The sequence below is a fragment of the Hypanus sabinus genome, chromosome 1, assembly GCF_030144855.1.
Source record: "Hypanus sabinus isolate sHypSab1 chromosome 1, sHypSab1.hap1, whole genome shotgun sequence".
Lineage (NCBI taxonomy): Eukaryota > Metazoa > Chordata > Chondrichthyes > Myliobatiformes > Dasyatidae > Hypanus > Hypanus sabinus.
The window spans coordinates 4,798,733-4,816,571 of record NC_082706.1 but is presented as its reverse complement, the minus strand read 5'-3'; the positions used below and the strand labels follow the sequence as shown (position 1 = coordinate 4,816,571).

At 46.4% G+C, this 17,839-nt stretch overlaps 1 protein-coding gene across 1 annotated transcript in view; it reads right to left on the bottom strand.

Moving 5' to 3' along the window:
* Window positions 1–13,271: 13,271 nt before the first annotated feature.
* Window positions 13,272–17,839, bottom strand: part of pdlim2 (PDZ and LIM domain 2 (mystique)) — a 37,008-nt gene continuing 32,440 nt past the window's right edge. The window contains exons 6-9 of the mRNA XM_059962675.1: window positions 16,740–16,897; window positions 14,154–14,299; window positions 13,954–14,050; window positions 13,272–13,536 (exon numbers count right to left, since the gene is read on the bottom strand). Of these exons, the coding sequence (XP_059818658.1) occupies window positions 13,368–13,536; window positions 13,954–14,050; window positions 14,154–14,299; window positions 16,740–16,897 (570 nt within the window). The 3' untranslated portion in view covers window positions 13,272–13,367. The remainder of the gene's footprint in view (window positions 13,537–13,953; window positions 14,051–14,153; window positions 14,300–16,739; window positions 16,898–17,839) is intronic.

The window sequence follows — 17,839 nt, the reverse complement described above, 5'->3', positions numbered from 1 at the left end:
TTAAGTTACACAATGATATAATTGATTCTAAAACACTCTACAGCATGAAATTTAAGTAAGTTTCAACAGTGTTTTTGAGGACATTGGAAATTATGTTTTTATTGCTCAAGAAACTATTAGATTCTGACCATCTTTTGTTGTACAACAGCATGCAAAAGCTGCACAACAGCATTTCTCAAATAAATAGATGTAAAATAATCAGCACTAAACAAAACCGACAGGTTACACCCAAACCCGCAGGGGTCCAATGACCTTGCAGGTAGCTTGGCTAGAGTTGTTCAAGTGGGTTTAAACTAATTTGGCGGGTGGGGGGGGCGGGGGTAGTTCTGAAAATGAGGTGGTTAGGTTATAAACAGAGGCAATGTGAACTGAGACCCCTAGCAAGGAGAGGCTGATGATGGGGCAAAACTACAGTCAACAGGATGAGTTGCAATGTAAAAGGTGGACAAACTCAGAAAGGGTGAATAGAGGATTAAAAGTGTTCTATTTGAATACACACAGTATATAGAATAAGGTAATGAACTTCAAGTCAAGTCAAATCAATTTTTATTGTCATTTCGACCATAACTGCTGGTACAGTACATAGTAAAAATGAGACAACGTTTTTCAGGACCATGGTGTTACATGACACAGTACAAACAAACATGAGGAAATATGCAGATGCTGGAAATTCAAACAACAACACAAACAAAATGCTGGTGGAACACAGCAGGCCAGGCAGCATCTATAGAGAGAAACACTGTCGACGTTTTGGGCTGAGACCCTTCGTCAGGACTAACCGAAAGGAAAGATAGTAAGAGATTTGAAAGTAGTGGGGGGAGGGGGAAATACAAAATGATAGGAGAAGACTGGAGGGGGTGGGATGAAGCTAAGAGCTGGAAAGGTGATTGGCGAAAGTGATACAGAGCTGGAGAAGGGAAAGGATCATGGGACGGGAGGCCTCAGGAGAAAGAAAGGAGGGGGGGAAACACCAGAGGGAGATGGAGAACTAAACTGAACTACGTAATTAAAAAAAAACACAGAGAAAGCTACACTAGACTACAGACCTACACTGGACTGGACTGTGTGGTGATTTCTTTTGAACTTATAGTCCTTTGACATCTTTGGACTATTTTTACTGTGCCCATGGTCTGTTTTTTTTATCAATTATGGTATTGTTTGTACTGTTGTAACTATGTGGTTTTATGCAGGTCTTGTAGCTTTAGTTTTTGGACTTGTTTGTCTGGTGGATTTGAAGCTCCTTTCCAGGGAACGCGCTAAGACGGTAGCGCGATATTAATACGCAGCAGCCTCTTCGGACTCTGGATTGGGGATTGCCAAACGTTATGTGGATTCTCTGGTGTAGTCTGTTTTGTGATGTGCTTTTGTGATATCATTCTGGAGGAAAGTTGTCTCAATTTTTAACTGCATTGCATTTGTGGTTTCTAAATGACAATAAACTGAATCTGAATAAAGTGCACAAAAACATTGCAGGCATTACAATAAATAATAAACAGAATAATAGGGCAAGGTGTCAGTCCAGGATCTGGGTATTGAGGAGTCTGATAGCCTGGGGGAAGAAACTGTTATACAGTCTGGTCATAAGAGCCCAAATGCTTCGGAGCCTTTTCCCAGACAGCAGGAGGGAGAAGAGATTGTATGAGAGATGCATGGGATCCTTCATAATGCTGTTTCCTTTGCAGATGCAGCGTGTTGTGTAATTGTCCGTGATGGCAGGAAGAGAGACCCCAATGATCTTCTCAGCTGACTTCACTATCCGCTGCAGGGTCTTGCAATCTGAGATGGTGCTATTTCCGAACCAGGCAGTGATGCAGCTGCTCAGGATGCTCTCAATACAACCCCTGTAGAATGTGCAGAGGATGGGGGGTGGGAGGTGGACTTTCCTCAGCCTTCTTAAAAAGTAGAGACACTACTGGGCTTTCTTTGCTACAGAGCTGGTGTTGAGGGACCAGGTGAGATTCTCCGCCAGGTGAACACCAAGAAATTTGGTGCTCTTTACGATCTCTACCGAGGAGCCATCAATGTTCAGCGGGGAGTGGTCGCTCCGTGCCCTCCTGAAGTCAACAACCATCTCTTTTGTTTTGTTCACATTAAGAGACAGGTTGTTGGCTCTGCACCAGTCCGTTAGCCGCTGAACCGCCTCTCTGTGTGCTGACTCGTCGTTCTTGCTGATGAAACCCACCACGGTCCTGTCATCGGTGAACTTGATGATATGGTTCGAGCCGTGTGTTGCAGCACAGTCGTGGGTCAGCAGAGTGAACAGCAGTGAGCATACAGCCCTGGGGGGCCCCCGTGCTCAGTGTGATGGTGTCGGAGATACTGCTCCCGATCCGGACTGACTGAGGTCTCCCAGTCAGGAAGTCAAGGATCCAGTTGCAGAGCATAGCAGCATAGTTGCAGATTGCATGTATGATGTTACAGGCATCACTGAATCTTGGCTGAAAGATTGTATCTGGGAGCTTAATGTCCAAGGCTACACATTGTATCGAAAGGATGGGCAGGGAGGCAGAGGGGTGACGTTGCTCTGATGGTAAAAAATGTAATACAAACATTAGAAAGAGGTGACATAAGGTGTGAAGGTGTTGAATCGCTGTGAATAGAGCTAAGGAACTGTAAGGGTAAAAAGACCCTGATGGGAGTTACGTACAGATTCCCAAACAGAAGGAAGTGATCTACAAGTTACAATGGAAGATAGAAAATGTGTGCCAAAAGTTGGTGTGGGATTCCAAGAGGGGGATTTTCTGGAGTGTCTACGAGATTTCAGAGCAGCTTGTGGTTGAGCCCACTAGGGGATCAGCTACTCTGGATTGGGTGTTGCGCAATGATCCAAAATTAATTAAAGGGCTTAAGGTAAAAAAAAGTCTAAGGGAAAGTAATAATAATATGATCAAAATGACCCTGAAATTTGAGAGAGAAGCTGAAGTCGGATATATCAGTGTTACAGTGGAGTGAAGGGAATTACAGAGGCATGAGAGAGGAATTAGCCAGAATTGATTGGAAAAGAACACTGGCAGGGATGACGGCAGAGCAGCAATGGCTGGAATTTCTGGAAGCAATTCGGAAGGCACAGGATATTTACATCTCAAAGAGGAAGAAGTATTCTAAAGACAAGGTGACTCAACCAGGGCTAACAAGGAAAGTTGAAGCCAATATACAACCCAAAGTGAGGGCATATAATAGAGAAAAAATTAGTGGGAAGTTAGAGGACTGGATTTTTGAAGGTAAACATGGAATTTGAAAGTAAGTTAGCCAATAATATTAAAGATGATGCCAAAAGTTTCTTCAGATACATGAAGTGTAAAAGAGGCAAGAGTCGATATAGGACTGCTGAAAAACGATGCTGGAGAGGTAGTAATGAGGGACAAGGAAATGGTAGATGAACTGAATAAGAATTTTGCATCAGTCTTCTCTGTGGAAGACACAGGATTGGGAAATTCTAGGTATGGTGGAAGTTCCAGGTTACAAGGGTCATGAAGTATGTGAAGTTACCCAAACTAGAGAGGTTTTCAGGAATATGATAGGTTTGAAGGTAGATAAGTTACCTAGATTTACATCCCAGAGTTCTGAAAGAGGTGGCTGAAGAGATTGTGGAGGCATTAGTAATGATCTCTCAAGTACCACTGGATTCTGGAATGTAGCAACACACACAAAATGCTGGAGGAACTCAGCAGGCCAGGCAGCATCAATGGAAAAGAGCACAGTCGATGCTTCAGACCGAAACCTTTCAGCAGGACTGGAAAACAAAAGCTGAGGAGTAGATTTGAAAGGTGGGGGAAAGGGAGAGAGAACCACCAGGTGACAGGTGAAACTGGGAGGGGGAGGGATGAAGTAAAGAGCTGGGAAGTAAATTGGTGAAAGAGACAGAGGCCTTGGAAGAAAGAAAAGTGTGGAGCAGCACCAGAGGGAGGCATGGGCAGGCAAGGAGATAAGGTGAGAGAAGGAAAAGGGGATGGACAATGGTGAAGGAAGGGGGTGGGGGGGCATTACTGGAAGTTAGAGAAACCGATGTTCATGCCATCAGGTTGGAGGCTACCCAGACCGAATACAAGTTTGGCTCCTCCCACCTCCTTCAAACAAGGAGCCATGGGCACTTGCATGGGCCCCAGCCATGCCTGCCTGTTTGCCGGCTACATGGAACAGTCTATGTGCCAAGTCTACACTGGAGACTATCCTGCACTTTTCCTTTGCTACATCAAAGACTGCATTGGTGCTGCTTCCTGCACCCATGTTGAACTCATTGACTTCATCTACTTTGTCTCCAACTTCCATCCCTCCCTCAGATTCACCCGGTCCATTTCCAATACCTCTCTTCCCTTTCTCAATCTCGCTGTCTCTATCTCTGTAGGCAGCTTATCCGCTGATATCTATTATAAACCCACAGACTCACTTTGTCCCACCCCGTTACTTGTAAAAATGCCATCCCCATCTTCAAGTTGGTCTGTCTCCACCACATCTGCTCTCAGAATGAGCTTTTTCATTCTAGAACAAAGAAGATGCCCTCCAAATAAAGGGAATACCCTTCTTCCATCATCAATGCTGCCCTCAACTGCATCCCTTCCATTTCACGCACATCTTCTCTTACCCATTCTCCCGCCACTCTACCAGGGATAGGGTTCCTCTTGTCCTTACCTACCACCCCACCAGCCTCCACGTCCAACACATAATTCTCCGAAACTACTGCCACCTCCAACTGGAGCCCACCATCAAGCACATCTGTCACTCCCCCCACTTTCTGCTTTCCGCAAGGATTGCTCCCTAAGTGACTCCCTTGTCCATTTGTCCCTCCTACCATTTATCCTTGCAAGCGGAACAAATGCTACATCTGTTCCTGCACCACCTCCCTCACTACCATTCAGAGCCCCAAACAGTCCTTCCAAGTGAGGTGACACTTCACCTGTGAGTCTGTTGGAGTCATATACTGTGTTCAGTGCTCCTGGTGTGGCCTCCTGTATATCGGTGAAACCCGACATAGATTGAGAGACTGCTTTGCCGAGCACCTACACTTCATCCGCCAGAAAAAGCGGATTTCCCAGTGGCCACCCATTTTAATTCCACTTCCATCATCAAAAAAATAGAGTAGAGGTTTGCAGATGAGTCTGTGGGGCAGTACAAGCTGACACAATTGGTCTACCCGGATAAGCGGGTTTGCGGAATGGCTCCGGAAGATGGAAAACTGCAAATATCACTCCACTCTTCAAGAAGGGAGAGAGTCAGAAGACAGGAAATTATAGACCAGTTAGCCTGACCTCAGTGGTTGGGAAGATGTTGGAGTTGATTGTTAAGGATGAGGTCTCAGTGTATTTGGAGGCAGATGATAAAATAGGCCATTGTCAGCATGGTTTCCTCAAGGGGAAATCTTGCCTGACAAATCTGTTGGAATTCCTTGAAGACATAACAAGAATAATCAGTTGATGCATATTTGGATTTTCAGAAAGCCTTTGACAAGGTGACTCAGTTGAGGCTGCTTAACAAGTTATGAGCCCATGGTATTACGGGAAAGATACTGGCATGGATAAAGAAGTGGCTGATTGGCAGGAGGCAAAGAATGGAATAAAAGGAAGCCTTTTCTGATTGGCTGCCGGTGACTAATGGTGTTCCAGAGGGGTTTTTATTGGGAGCAATTTTTTCTTAATGGTGTTTGTCAATGATTTGGATGATGGAATTGATGGATTTGCTGCAATGTTTGCAGATATGAAGATAGGTGGAGGGGCAAATAGTTTTAAGGAGACAGGGAGACTACAGAAGGACTAGACATTAGGAGAATGGATAAAGAAGCGGCAGTTGGAATACAGTATCAGGACAGGGTTGACTATTTTCTAAATGGAGGGAAAATACAAAAAATCTGAGGTGCAAGGGGATTTGGGAGTCCTTGTGTAGGATTCCCTAAAGGTTAATTTGCAGGTCAAGTCTGTGGTGATGTGAGCATTCATTTCAGTAGGACTAGAATATAAAATCAATGATGTAGTGTTGAGACTTTATAAAACACTGGTGAGGCCTCACTTGGAGTATTGTCAGCAGTTTGGGGTCCCTTATCTTGGAAAGGATGTACTGAGACTGGAGAGGGTTCAAAGGAGGTTCACGATTGAATGGCTTGTCATACGAAGACTCTTTGATGACTCTGGGCCTGTATTGACTGGAATGAAGAATGAGGGGTGACCTCATTCAAACCCATTGAATGGTGAAAGGCCTTGATAGAGTGAATGTGGAGAGCATGTTTCCTATGGTAGGAGAGTACAAGACCAGAGGACACAGCATCAAACTAGAGAAGCATCCTTTTAGAACAGAGATGAGGAGGAATTTCTTTAGCCAGAGATTGGTGAATCTGTGGAATTCTTTGCCACAGTCAGCTGGGGAGGCCAAGTTTTTAATGTATATTTAAGGCAGATGTTGACAGATTCTTGATTGGCCAGGGCATAAAGAGGAGAGAAGGCAGAAGACTGGGGCTGAGAGGGAAATTGGATCAGCCATGATGAAATGGCAAAGCAGAATCGATGGGCCAAGTAGCCTAATTCTGCTCTTATATCTTAAGGTCTTATAATTGATTCTAATACACTCTACAGCGTGAGATACACAAAATAAAAGTTTAAAACAAGTTCCAACACAGTGTTTTTGAGAAAATTGGGAATTATACTTAGGGAACAGTATATCGTATTCTGTTCACCTTTTGTTATACAACTGTGTGCAATTTCTCAAACTTCAGTTGATCATTCAAATAAACTGTTGTAAAATAATCAGGACGATTGAATACATAAAAGAAAGTTATTTACAACAACTTATAAACCAGCATTTTGAGTGAAGTAGCAATGAATGTTTTTTGTTCTGGAAATGCTGATTTAGCTAGAAGGACATCACAAGGCACAGGAGACATCGTGGGCATCCACTGTAACCAAGGAAGGCCCCAGTTTGTGAAGCTTGTTCGTACCACTGAACTTGGACCTCCGAGGTCAAGAGTGTAGAACTGACCCAGTGCAATGGCTTTTCCACGTTAAAAACTCTCCCACTTCCTCAACTTGCCCTGTCACATGCTCAGATCACTGTCAGTCACTGTACTTTGAGATGCTTTGATGTTTCCTGCCAAATTATTACACTTCCTGTTTGCAGGGATGTAATGCTGAGGCTTCATAAGGGATTGATCAAGCCACACTTGGAGTAGTGGGAGCAGTATTGAGTCCCTTATCGGAGAAAGGATGCGTTGGTATTGGAGAGGGTCCAGAGGAAGTTGACAAGAACGATCTCAGGAATTAAAGAGTTAACATGAGGAGTGTTTGATGGCTCTGGGTCAGCACTTGCTGAAGTTTAGAAGAATGTGAGGGTTTACCTCACTCAAGCCTATTAAATATTGAAAGACCTGGAATAGAGTGGATGTGGAGAGGATGTTTCCTACAGTGGGGAGCTTAGGACCAGAAGCATAGCCTCAGAATACAAGGACATCCATTTAGAACAGATGAGTTAAATTTTCTTTAGGGAGAGAATGGTGAATCTATGCAATTTAATGCCACAGACAGCCATGGAGGCCAAGTCATTGGGTATATTTAAGGTGGAGGTTAATAGGTTCTTGATTAGTCAGGGCATCAAATATTACTGGGAGGAGACAGGAGAATGGGGTTGAAAGGGATAATAAATCGGCCATGATGGAATGGTGGAGCAGACTCGATGGGCCAAATGGCCTAAATCTACTCCTATGTCTTATAATCTATGGTTTTTCAGCTGTCTTGTGTCAGCTGCCTGACAATTCTGTCTGAAATCCATTACTATCCAGAAGTCTTAGAGACATACAGCCTAGAAACAGGCCGTGATGTGTTGAGCAGCACACCAGTTCTATATGAACTGCATTTGTTAAATTCACACCCTATTCCATCAACCCCTCCCATGTTTTCCCACTCACATGCAGAGTCAGGGCAATTTCTGACAGCTAATAACCTACCAACTCATTTCTTTGGGCTGTGGGAGAAAACTGAGGTTTCTGGGGAAACTTACAGTGAGAACATGCATGCTACACTGGCAGCAGCCGAGGTGGGGGTGGAAACTGGGTCTCCATTGCTGCACCTCTATATCCACTAATTATCTACAACATATCCAAGTTGAGTGTCCTGTGTGATCTTGGAAATTACGACTTACAGATCTACCTATTCTCCTACTTTGAAAAATAAACTACTCTTGGAAGTAATTGTTTTATTTATTGAGATACAGCATGCAATAGGCCCTCCCGGTCCTTCGAGCCACGCTGCCCAGCAAACTCCTGATTTAACCCTCGCCCACCCACATGACAATTTGTGACTGATTAACCTACCAACCTGTCTGGTTTTAGAATGTGAAAGGAAACTGGAGAGCCCACACGGTCACGGGGAGAATGTACAAATTCCTGGCAAGCAAAGGCAGGACTTATGCCCCAGCTCGGAAATACACAGTTAATTGAACATCTAAGCAAACAGCAGTGCTTTAAATTAGGTAAATTAATAGACTGCTACTCCCATACACATTTAATTGTTCTAGAAAGCCCGAGTGCTCCAATGCAGATGAGGTGAGGTCTTTGTTGCGAAGCAGGACAATAGGGCAAAACGCTCTACAAACTCCAGATCAGCTCAGTCACAAGAGCTTCCACTTGCCAATCTGTCTGCGGCCACGGTCACAACAAGAACTCAATGTACGGTATTAATGGATGTGTGGCTAAATTTGCCGATGATACAAAGATAGGTGGAGGAACAGGTAGTGTTAAGGAAACAAAGAGCCTGCAGTGAGACTTAGTTCAGGAGAATGGGCAAAGAAGTGGCAAATAAAATACAACGTTGGAAAGTGTAAGGTCATGCACTTTGGTGGAAGAAATAAACGGGCAGACTATTACTTAGATGGGGAGAGAATTCAAAATGCAGAGATGCAAAGGGACTTGGGAGTCCTCGTGCAGGACGCCCTGAAGGTTAACCTCCGGGTTGAGTCAGTTGTGTAGAAGGTGAATATAATGTTGGCATTCATTTCTCGAGGAATAGAATATAAGAGCAGGGATGTGATGTTGAGGCTCCATAAGGCACTCGTGGGACCACACTTGGAGTATTGTGTGCAGTTTTGGGCTCCTTATTTTAGACAGGATATACTGACATTGGAGAGAGTTCAGAGAAGATTCACAAGAATGATTCCAGAAATGAAAGGGTTACTGTATGAGGAACACCTGGCAGCTCTTGGGCTATACTCCCTGGAGTTCAGGAGAATGGGAGGGGAACTTATAGAAACATTCCGAATGTTAAAAGGCCTGAACAGATTAGCTATTTCCCATGATAGGGGAGTCTAGGACAAGAGGGCACGACTTCAGGATTGAAGGACATCCTTTTAGAACAGAAATGCAGAGAAATTACTTCAGTCAGACGGTGGTAAGTCTGTGGAATTTGATGCCACGAGTGGCTGTGGGGGCCAAGCCATTGGGTGCATTTAAAGCAGAAATATGTTCTTGGTTAGCCAGGGCATCAACGGGTATAGGGAGAAGGCAGGGGAGTGGGGATAACTGGAAGAATTGGATCAGCCCATGATTGAATGGCAGAGCAGGCTTGATGGGCTGAATGGCCTACATCTGCTCCCATATCTTATGGTCTTATCTCATTTTCCTTCTGGCTACGTGACTGCCATCCAGTTTCAATGCCAATTTCTTCAACTGTAGAACTGTCTGCAAGTCATCAAACTGACATTTTTTGTTAAACTGTTGTCCTCCCTGTTAATTAACTCAGTCCTGAAACTCAGGTTTTCACCCAAAACGTTGACCTTTCCTTTCATCCTACAGATGTTGCTCAACCAGCTGAATTCAAAGTTCAAGTAAATTTATTATCAAGGTACATATATGCCACCATATACCACCCTGAGATTCATTTCCTTGCGGGCATGCTCAATAAATCTATAGAATAATAACCATAATAGAATCAATGGAAGACTGCACCAATGATTGAATCGTTTCTCCAATTTTGTTTTCAAAGTTCAAAGTACATTATCAAAGTTTGTGTATGATATAGTCCCTTGAGATTCATCTCCTCCCTGGAAGCCACAAAACAAGAAACCCAAAAGAGCCCATTAATAAAGCACTCAATGTGCAGAGAGAGAGAAACAAATTGTGCAAACAAGAAAAGTAAGCAAATAGCATTTAGAATGACAGTGAGCCTGCAGACACGATGCCCGAAGCAGCCGGAGCAAGCTGCAGCCTCAGTCTTTGTGTAGCGTGGAGCAGTAAGCCGAACCGGCCTGATCCCCACCTTCGGTCCCGAGTCCACACTCTGCCTTTCCAATCCATCTGGCCCGGCATTTAGATTGTCCAAACTTTGGTCCCGAGTCCACACTCTGCCTTTCCAATCCATCTGGCCCGGCATTTAGATTGTCCAAACTTTGGTCCTGAGTCCACACTCTGCCTTTCCAATCCATCTGGCCCGGCATTTAGATTGTCCAAACTTTGGTCCCGAGTCCACACTCTGCCTTTCCAATCCATCTGGCCCGGCATTTAAATTGTCCAAACTTTGGTCCCGAGTCCACACTCTGCCTTTCCAATCCATCTGGCCCGGCATTTAAATTGTCCAAACTTTGGTCCCGAGTCCACACTCTGCCTTTCCAATCCATCTGGCCCGGCCTTTAAATTGTCCAAACTTTGGTCCCGAGTTCACACTCTGCCTTTCCAATCCATCTGGCCCGGCCTTTAGATTGTCCAAACTTCACTCTAGGACCTGGGCCCTCTTGCATCGATCCACTTTGGGCCTGGACCCTGCTGCCACACTTCAGCCCATACCCGATCTTTCCAAATGGACCCAGTGATCAAACCTCGCTCTCCATTTAGGTGGATGGGTCCCAAATCTCAAACACAAGGAAATCTGCAGATGCTGGAAATTCAAGCAACACACACAAAATGTTGGTGGAATGCAGCAGACCAGGCAGGACTCCTGATCAAGGGTCTCAGCCCGAAACGTCGACTGTACTTCTTCCTCTGGATGTTGCTTGGCCTGCTGTGTTCCACCAGCATTTTGTGTGTGTTGCTGGGTCCCAAATCTGCTTCTCTCCCCCACTCTACTCGTCCCGACTTCATTCTGAATCTGCCTCGACCTCACTCCGACTTCTTTTTGAATGTGCCTGAAACTCACCCCAACTTCACCTTGCACCCACAATCTTTGACCCTTAAAGGCTGATTTATACTTGTGCGTCGCATCAATGCCATAGGTACCGCGTACCCTACGCCGTAGGCTGATGTGCACCCCCCCCCCCCAGAAAAGTAACTCATGCATCGTGGCGAAGCAGACCGCAACAACTGTGATTGGTCCGCTTGGTAGCATCGCATTTCCTCCTACGCATTTCCGGTTGCTTCTTCTCCACCGTGTCTGTACAGCGATGCGAAATAGATGAACCAAATTGTCAGATCTACCTGCCGACATGCGAAAATGTTTGAAATGCATTTCCTCGTCCATGTCTCTCATGAAGAAACTCAACACAGTGGCATAGAAGCCCCACCGCCAACTAGCATTTTGGTGCACACCAACGCATGCTCGCTATGGCGTAGAGTGACGCAGAAGTGAAAATCAGGACTAGGGTGTAGGCTGCGGCGTAGCCCGTACACACAATTATCAATCAGCATTAACTCAGCCTCGCCTTTGCTTGCGGTAATCATTTACCTTTTTTTTATTAAAGACACTTTAAAGTATTCAGTTGTATTTCTTGTTTGGTAACGGTCAGTAAGTTGTACCCTGCATTCAGCAGTATCACCTTAAGCTGGAGTAACGAGAGAGGAGAGACGAAAAAGGACACCCTTGTGTGGAAATGCAAGAAATGGATTTCCTCGCTGGTTTTACCATGGAGAAAGACAAGACAAATTGAGAACTAGGGATGATCGCAGATGTCCCGCATTACAGCAAATATGCTGCAGGGCATCTTAAAATGTACGAAGGCCGTCAGATCTCCAGGACATGACCAGGTGTATCCATGAACAGCGTAGGAGACTACACAAATTACGTCTCCCTTGGCCAAGAGTTGCATCTTAAGACAAGGTGCCGGAAGACTGGAGGATAGCGAATGCTGTGCATTATTTAAGAAGGGCAGCAAAACAAAACCTATGAACGAGAGACCAGAATTTCTATCATGTGTGGGTAGGCAAGTTACTGGAGAGGAGTTCAAGGGACATGATATAGGTGTACCTGGAAAGACTGGGGTGATGAAGGCTAGTCAGTATAGCTTTGTGAGCAGGAGATCTCATCCTACCAACTTGAGTTTTTATTTAAAATGATGATATGACCAAGAAAAAGATTAGAACAGGGCTGTAGACCTTGTCTATGTGGACTTGAGAAAGCCTTTGATGGTGACATGGTGGGCTGCTCTGGAAGGTTAGATCACATAGACACAACTGGCTTAATGGCGTCACACACAAGCTGATGCTGAAGAGTTGTTTGACAGACGGAAGGCCAGTGATGTGGTGTCTAATACCAGAGGGCATGTATTGAAGATGGGGGGTGGGGGGGTAGGTTCAAGGGGGATGGAGGGGCAAGTACTTTTACTGTGAGAGTAGTGGCTGCCTGGAATGCTCTGCCTGGTATGGTGGTAGAGGCAAGAACATTGGGGGCTTTTAAGAGACGTTTGGATAGGCACATGGATGTGAGGAAGATGGAGGATATGGACATGGTGTAGCTGGGGGGGGGGGGATTAGTGTTTGGATGTTTTTGATTTGCTTTTTAGCTGGTTCAGTACAACATTGTGGGCTGAATGGCCTGTTCCTGTGCTGTACTGTCCTATGATCCCTAGAGGCTAGTGCTGGGCCCAATGTCATGTGGAAATGTACCTTACCTGTAGTAACAAAATGATATTTTTATAACCAAATGGAACCGGTGTAGCACCATAGAGCTTTGCTAATCTTGTTCATACATCATCATACGACGGATCCCAAGTCCTTGACAGACAACAGACAATAGACAGTAGGTGCAGGAGTAGGCCATTCAGCCCTTCTAGCCAGAACCGCCATTCACTGTGATCATGGCTGATCATACACAATCAGTAGCCCGTTCCTGCCCTCTCCCCATATCCCTTGACCCTGCTATCTATAAGAGCTCTATCTAACTCTCTCTTGAAAGCATCCAGAGACTTGGCCTCCACTGCCTTCTGGGGCAGAGCATTCCACAGACTGCAGAAAGACAACCAGATTCGGCTACTGGAACAGTGTCAAGGACACCGATTAAGCCAACAAACAGAATGCACCCTGTCCTGATGATGGAAACAGTAAAATTCCAGATAAGGATAAGGCAGGGCAGAAGAGAGAATCATCCACAAACTGCTATTATTCTTTTAATTATTCACTCTGTACATTACAAGGATCTGCGTTGTGCTGGTTTTAAAGGTCAGGCGCGTGTAGGCCCCAAGCGGCTGGGTCACGAGCTTCCCTCAGCAGCTTGGTACCGCTCCCGTGCATGCTTCTCGCAATACATCTCATCATGGACCCAGAAGTGGCCCCTCATGCCAAGGTTCAGGCCACAGTCAGTGCAGACGTAGCATTCCTGGTGACGATAACACCCATCCCGGATCTTCACCGCTTCCGTTCTGCAACAGCCAGTAGAGCAAGAGAGCATGAGACACCCCCCACACACACACCAACAGAGACCACGTTCACTCCCTCCACCCCAGACCGACTGAGGAGTTTGCCCTGCCAAGGGGTCAAGTGCGGGGAGGGTGGAACGGTGTCGTCAGTGCGGGGTTGGTACAAAGCCATGGGGAAAGTGTTGGGGAACGTTTACAATGGTGGGAGACGGGATGAAGTGGACAGGAGAATCAGTTTAGAGCTGTGGGAAAGGACAGGGTAGAGGAATTGGTTGGGACAGGTCCAGGTTAAATGGCAAGTTCCCACTGAAGTTAGATGAACTTGGGGGGGGGGGGGGTACAATTTTAAGCGCAATGCCCAGACCCCGCCTTTTGTGGAACTCTAAAGGATAATGCTGCCCCCTTCCTCCGGATACTCACAGAATACTGGAGCCACACTTTTCACACACGCGGTACCTGGAGACGGCAGAGCGTGGGGCAGAGGGCGACAGTCTGCCCGGAAACTGAGCCACGGCCGCTGAAAGGGGAACAGAGGAAGGACAGTCAGCCAGGCCAGCCACAAGCCCCTCCCTGCTGCGTCCCCAGTACCCTTCGCACGCACCCCGCTGGGGCCTGCTCACCTTCCTGGTCAGTGTCCAGTGCCTCCTGAAGCTGCCGGAAGCGAGCTGACTGACGAGGTGGCTCCTTCGCTGTGCGGTTTTCCTGAAGCATCTTATACACCTCGGAGTCTTTGTCAATCCGATTGAGTGGCCGGTGTTCTGTGGTTCTTAGGGGACCAGAGAGAAAAACAGGGTAAAAACAGTGTCCTCTTGTGCAGGTGTAGGAGACAGCTAGGACAGACTTGCCTCAGATGGTCAAAACTGACTGACACTACAGTCCCTGTGTAGCGTCACAGAGAGTTACACCACAGAAACAGCGCCATCGGCACGTCTAGTCTGTGCTGAACTGTTATTCTGCCTAGTTCCACTGCACCATACCCCTCTTAAATACAAATCCACCACTCCTGCTGGATGCTCGTTCCACACCCTCATCACCCTCTGAGTGAAGGAAGTTCCCCTTAAATATTTCACCTTTCACCCTCAGCCTATGACCTCTAGTTTGAGTCCCAGCCAACTTCAGTGGCAAAAGCCTGCTTGCATTTACTTTATTTATATTCCTCATAATTTTATATACTCCTATCAGTTCTCCCCTCATTCTCCTAAGGTCCAGGGAATGAAGTCCTAACCTATTCAACCACATTAAAACTCAGGTCCTCAAGTCCTTGTAAATTTTCCCTGCACTCTTTCAGGGACATTCCCGAGTTCAAGGTTCAGTTCTGGCCCTGATCCGTAAGCATCCATGGAATGTGGGGGTTTTCTCCGGGTGTTCCAGGTTCCTCTCACAGTCCAAAGACGCACCGGGTAGGTTAACTGGTCCTTGGTTAGGTTAGGGTTAATTGGGGTTACTGGGGGAGTGTAGTGTGGGCTATTCTGGGCCGAATCGCTGAAGAGAAATCTTTCCTGAGCAGGGACTGAACATGTACTGAGGATCCAACATGGAAGGGGGCCTGCGAAACGTAGAACAGTGCAGCACAGCCAGCCAGCCCAGGTTCCTTTCACCCATGATGCTGTAACTAACTCCAAGATCAACCCAACCCTCCCCTTCCACACAGTCCTCCATTTTTCTCTCATCCATGTGCCTGTCAAGAGTCTCTGAAATGTCCCCAGTGTATCTGGCACCAACCCTGGCAGTGCATTCCATGCACCCACCACTCTTAAAAAATTCTTACCTCTGACACCCCTCCCCCCTCCCATACTTCCCTCCAATCTGCTTAAATCATGCCCCATCATAATAGCCATTTCTGCCCAGGGAAATCAATCATGTTGTAAACCTCTATCAAGTTACCTTCACATCCTCCTTCGTTTTAAAGAGAAAAGCCCTCACTCGCTCAGCCTATCCCCATGAGACGTACTTTCTAATCTGGGCAGCATCCTGGTAAATACCCTTTGCACCCTCTCTCAAGCTTCACGTCCGCTCGCTGCACTGAGTCGTATGGTCTAAGTGATCATGGTCTTTCCATGACCATGATTGTTCTTGGCAAATCTTTCTGAAGACATGATTTGCCATTGCCTTCTTCTGGGCAGTGCCTTTACAAGAGGGGTGTCCCCAACCGTTATCAATACTCTTCAGAGATTGTCTGCCTGGTGTCGGTGGTCACATCACCAGGACTTGTGATCTGCACCAGCTGTTCGTACGACCATCCACCACTTGCTCCCATGGCTTCATGTGACCCTGATCGGGGGCTCAGCAGGTGCTCCACCTCGCCCAAGGGTGACCTGCGACCTGCAGGCTAGCGGAGGGAAGAAGCACCTCACACCTCCTTTGGAGAGAGATCTCCACCCCGACACCCCAAAGCTTCCACATCCCTGCTATAAAGGGGCAACCAGAGCTGAACACAATTATCCAATTGTTGTGACTTTACATAACCTTAAGGTAAGAGAGGGAAAGTTTTAAAGTTAAAGTATTTGATATTTTGTGCCTGAGGAGAAAAGGTCTGTTTCTCTACCCCTCTCACACTTTTACAAACTTCTATCAGGCCTCCGACACACCAGAGGAAACATCACTTTCCACACTTGCCAAGAATCAGACAGCTTCTGATTCAAACAGATACTCTGGACCGGGACTTCCCAATCCGGGGTCCGCGGACCCCTCAATTAATGGTAGGGATCCAAGACATAAACTTTTTGGGAAACCTTGCTCCAGAGAGACTCAACAACACTCAAAAATCATAAGCTACAGGTGCAAAATTAGGCCATTCAGCCCATCAAGTCTGTTCCACCATTCTATCATGGCTGATGTATTTTCTCTCCCAACCCCATTCTCCTGCCTTCTCCCTGTGACCTTTGACGCCCTGATTAATCAAGAATCTATCAATTTCCACTTTAAATATACCAATGACTTGGCCTCCACAACTGCCTGTGGCAGTGAATTCCACAGATTCACAGACACTCAATCACCATTCCAACATACTTGTGTCCCTGGCACATTACTGCTGCCCACACTTGGGAAAAATAGTCATCTTTCAAAGCTACAATTTCCACCCACTCCCCCCTCTCTCTGGTTCATCGCTCCTGTCCAAGGGAGCTAACACGACACAAATGTTTTGTTACCCCCCCCATCATGAAGTAAAAGGGGGAGGGGTGAATCTTCACAGTGACATCACGTACCCCTTGTTCACCAACACCGGGCTGGGCGAGAGTGACCTGGCAACAGGACTCCTCGTCTCTCGGGGGCTGGACTCTGCCGACCGGGTTAGCCTGGGGTCAGGCTGGGAGCTGTTGGCAGGCGAGAGGCTCATCCGCTGCCCGGGACCTGGCGGGACATCCTGGAAAACAAGGAGGAATAGGTTTAAGAGAAGTTTGGATAGGTACATGGAAGGTAGGGGCATGGAGAGCTATGGACCTGGTGCAGTTGGAGGGGAGTAGGCAGCTTTCAGGTGGGCTAAAGGGCCTGTTTATGTAACCATATAACCATTTAACAATTACAGCATCCATAGGGAGAAGCACCGTCTGTGCTGTGCTGCGTTATGTGCTGTACTTTTTCTATGACTCTGCTAATTGAGAACAGACTTCTGCACAAGAAGATCTACAGCTTACTGACAGAGAATCAAAAGCTTCAGCAGAGACCTTCTGGATACAGAAAAAGTATTCCTGAAGGCGGGGGCAGATGAAACCAGCTTGGCAACTGGGTCAGCCGTCTCTGCAGCGCGGGTACACCCAGGCCCAGTTGTCCACCAGGTTGACTTCAATACTGACACCATTGACTCATCAGACTCTGGGCCTGATCTCTTCCTGGGTGAGGTGGGACACCGTGACCCAGAAACCTTGCATCCATTCACTGAAGAAGAGTTTAGATCCTTTGAGTTAGGAGACTGTACCTACAGCTAAAACATTCATCCCAAGAGCTTTGGAAATGATACCGTTGTACCAGCATCAACCACCTCTTCTGGCAGCTCCTTCCATTAACTCACCAGTCTTTGCATAAACATTTAAATTTTTCCACTCTCACCTAAAGTATGATGCTAGTTTTTGGACTCTGCTATCCGGTGGGAAAGACTGACATCATCTAATTTATCAGTCTTCATAATTTTCAATATTCCTGTACGGTCACCTCTCTTTCTCTTACATCTGTAGATGGTGTACACCGTGGCCGCAGCATGTTAGAGATGGTGAGAGCTGGACTCCTTGGACCTAGATGTTGTTGAACTGCATCTAAATTGGTCCTACACTCCTCTAGGCAAGTGGAAAGGTCCCATCACTGTCCTTGT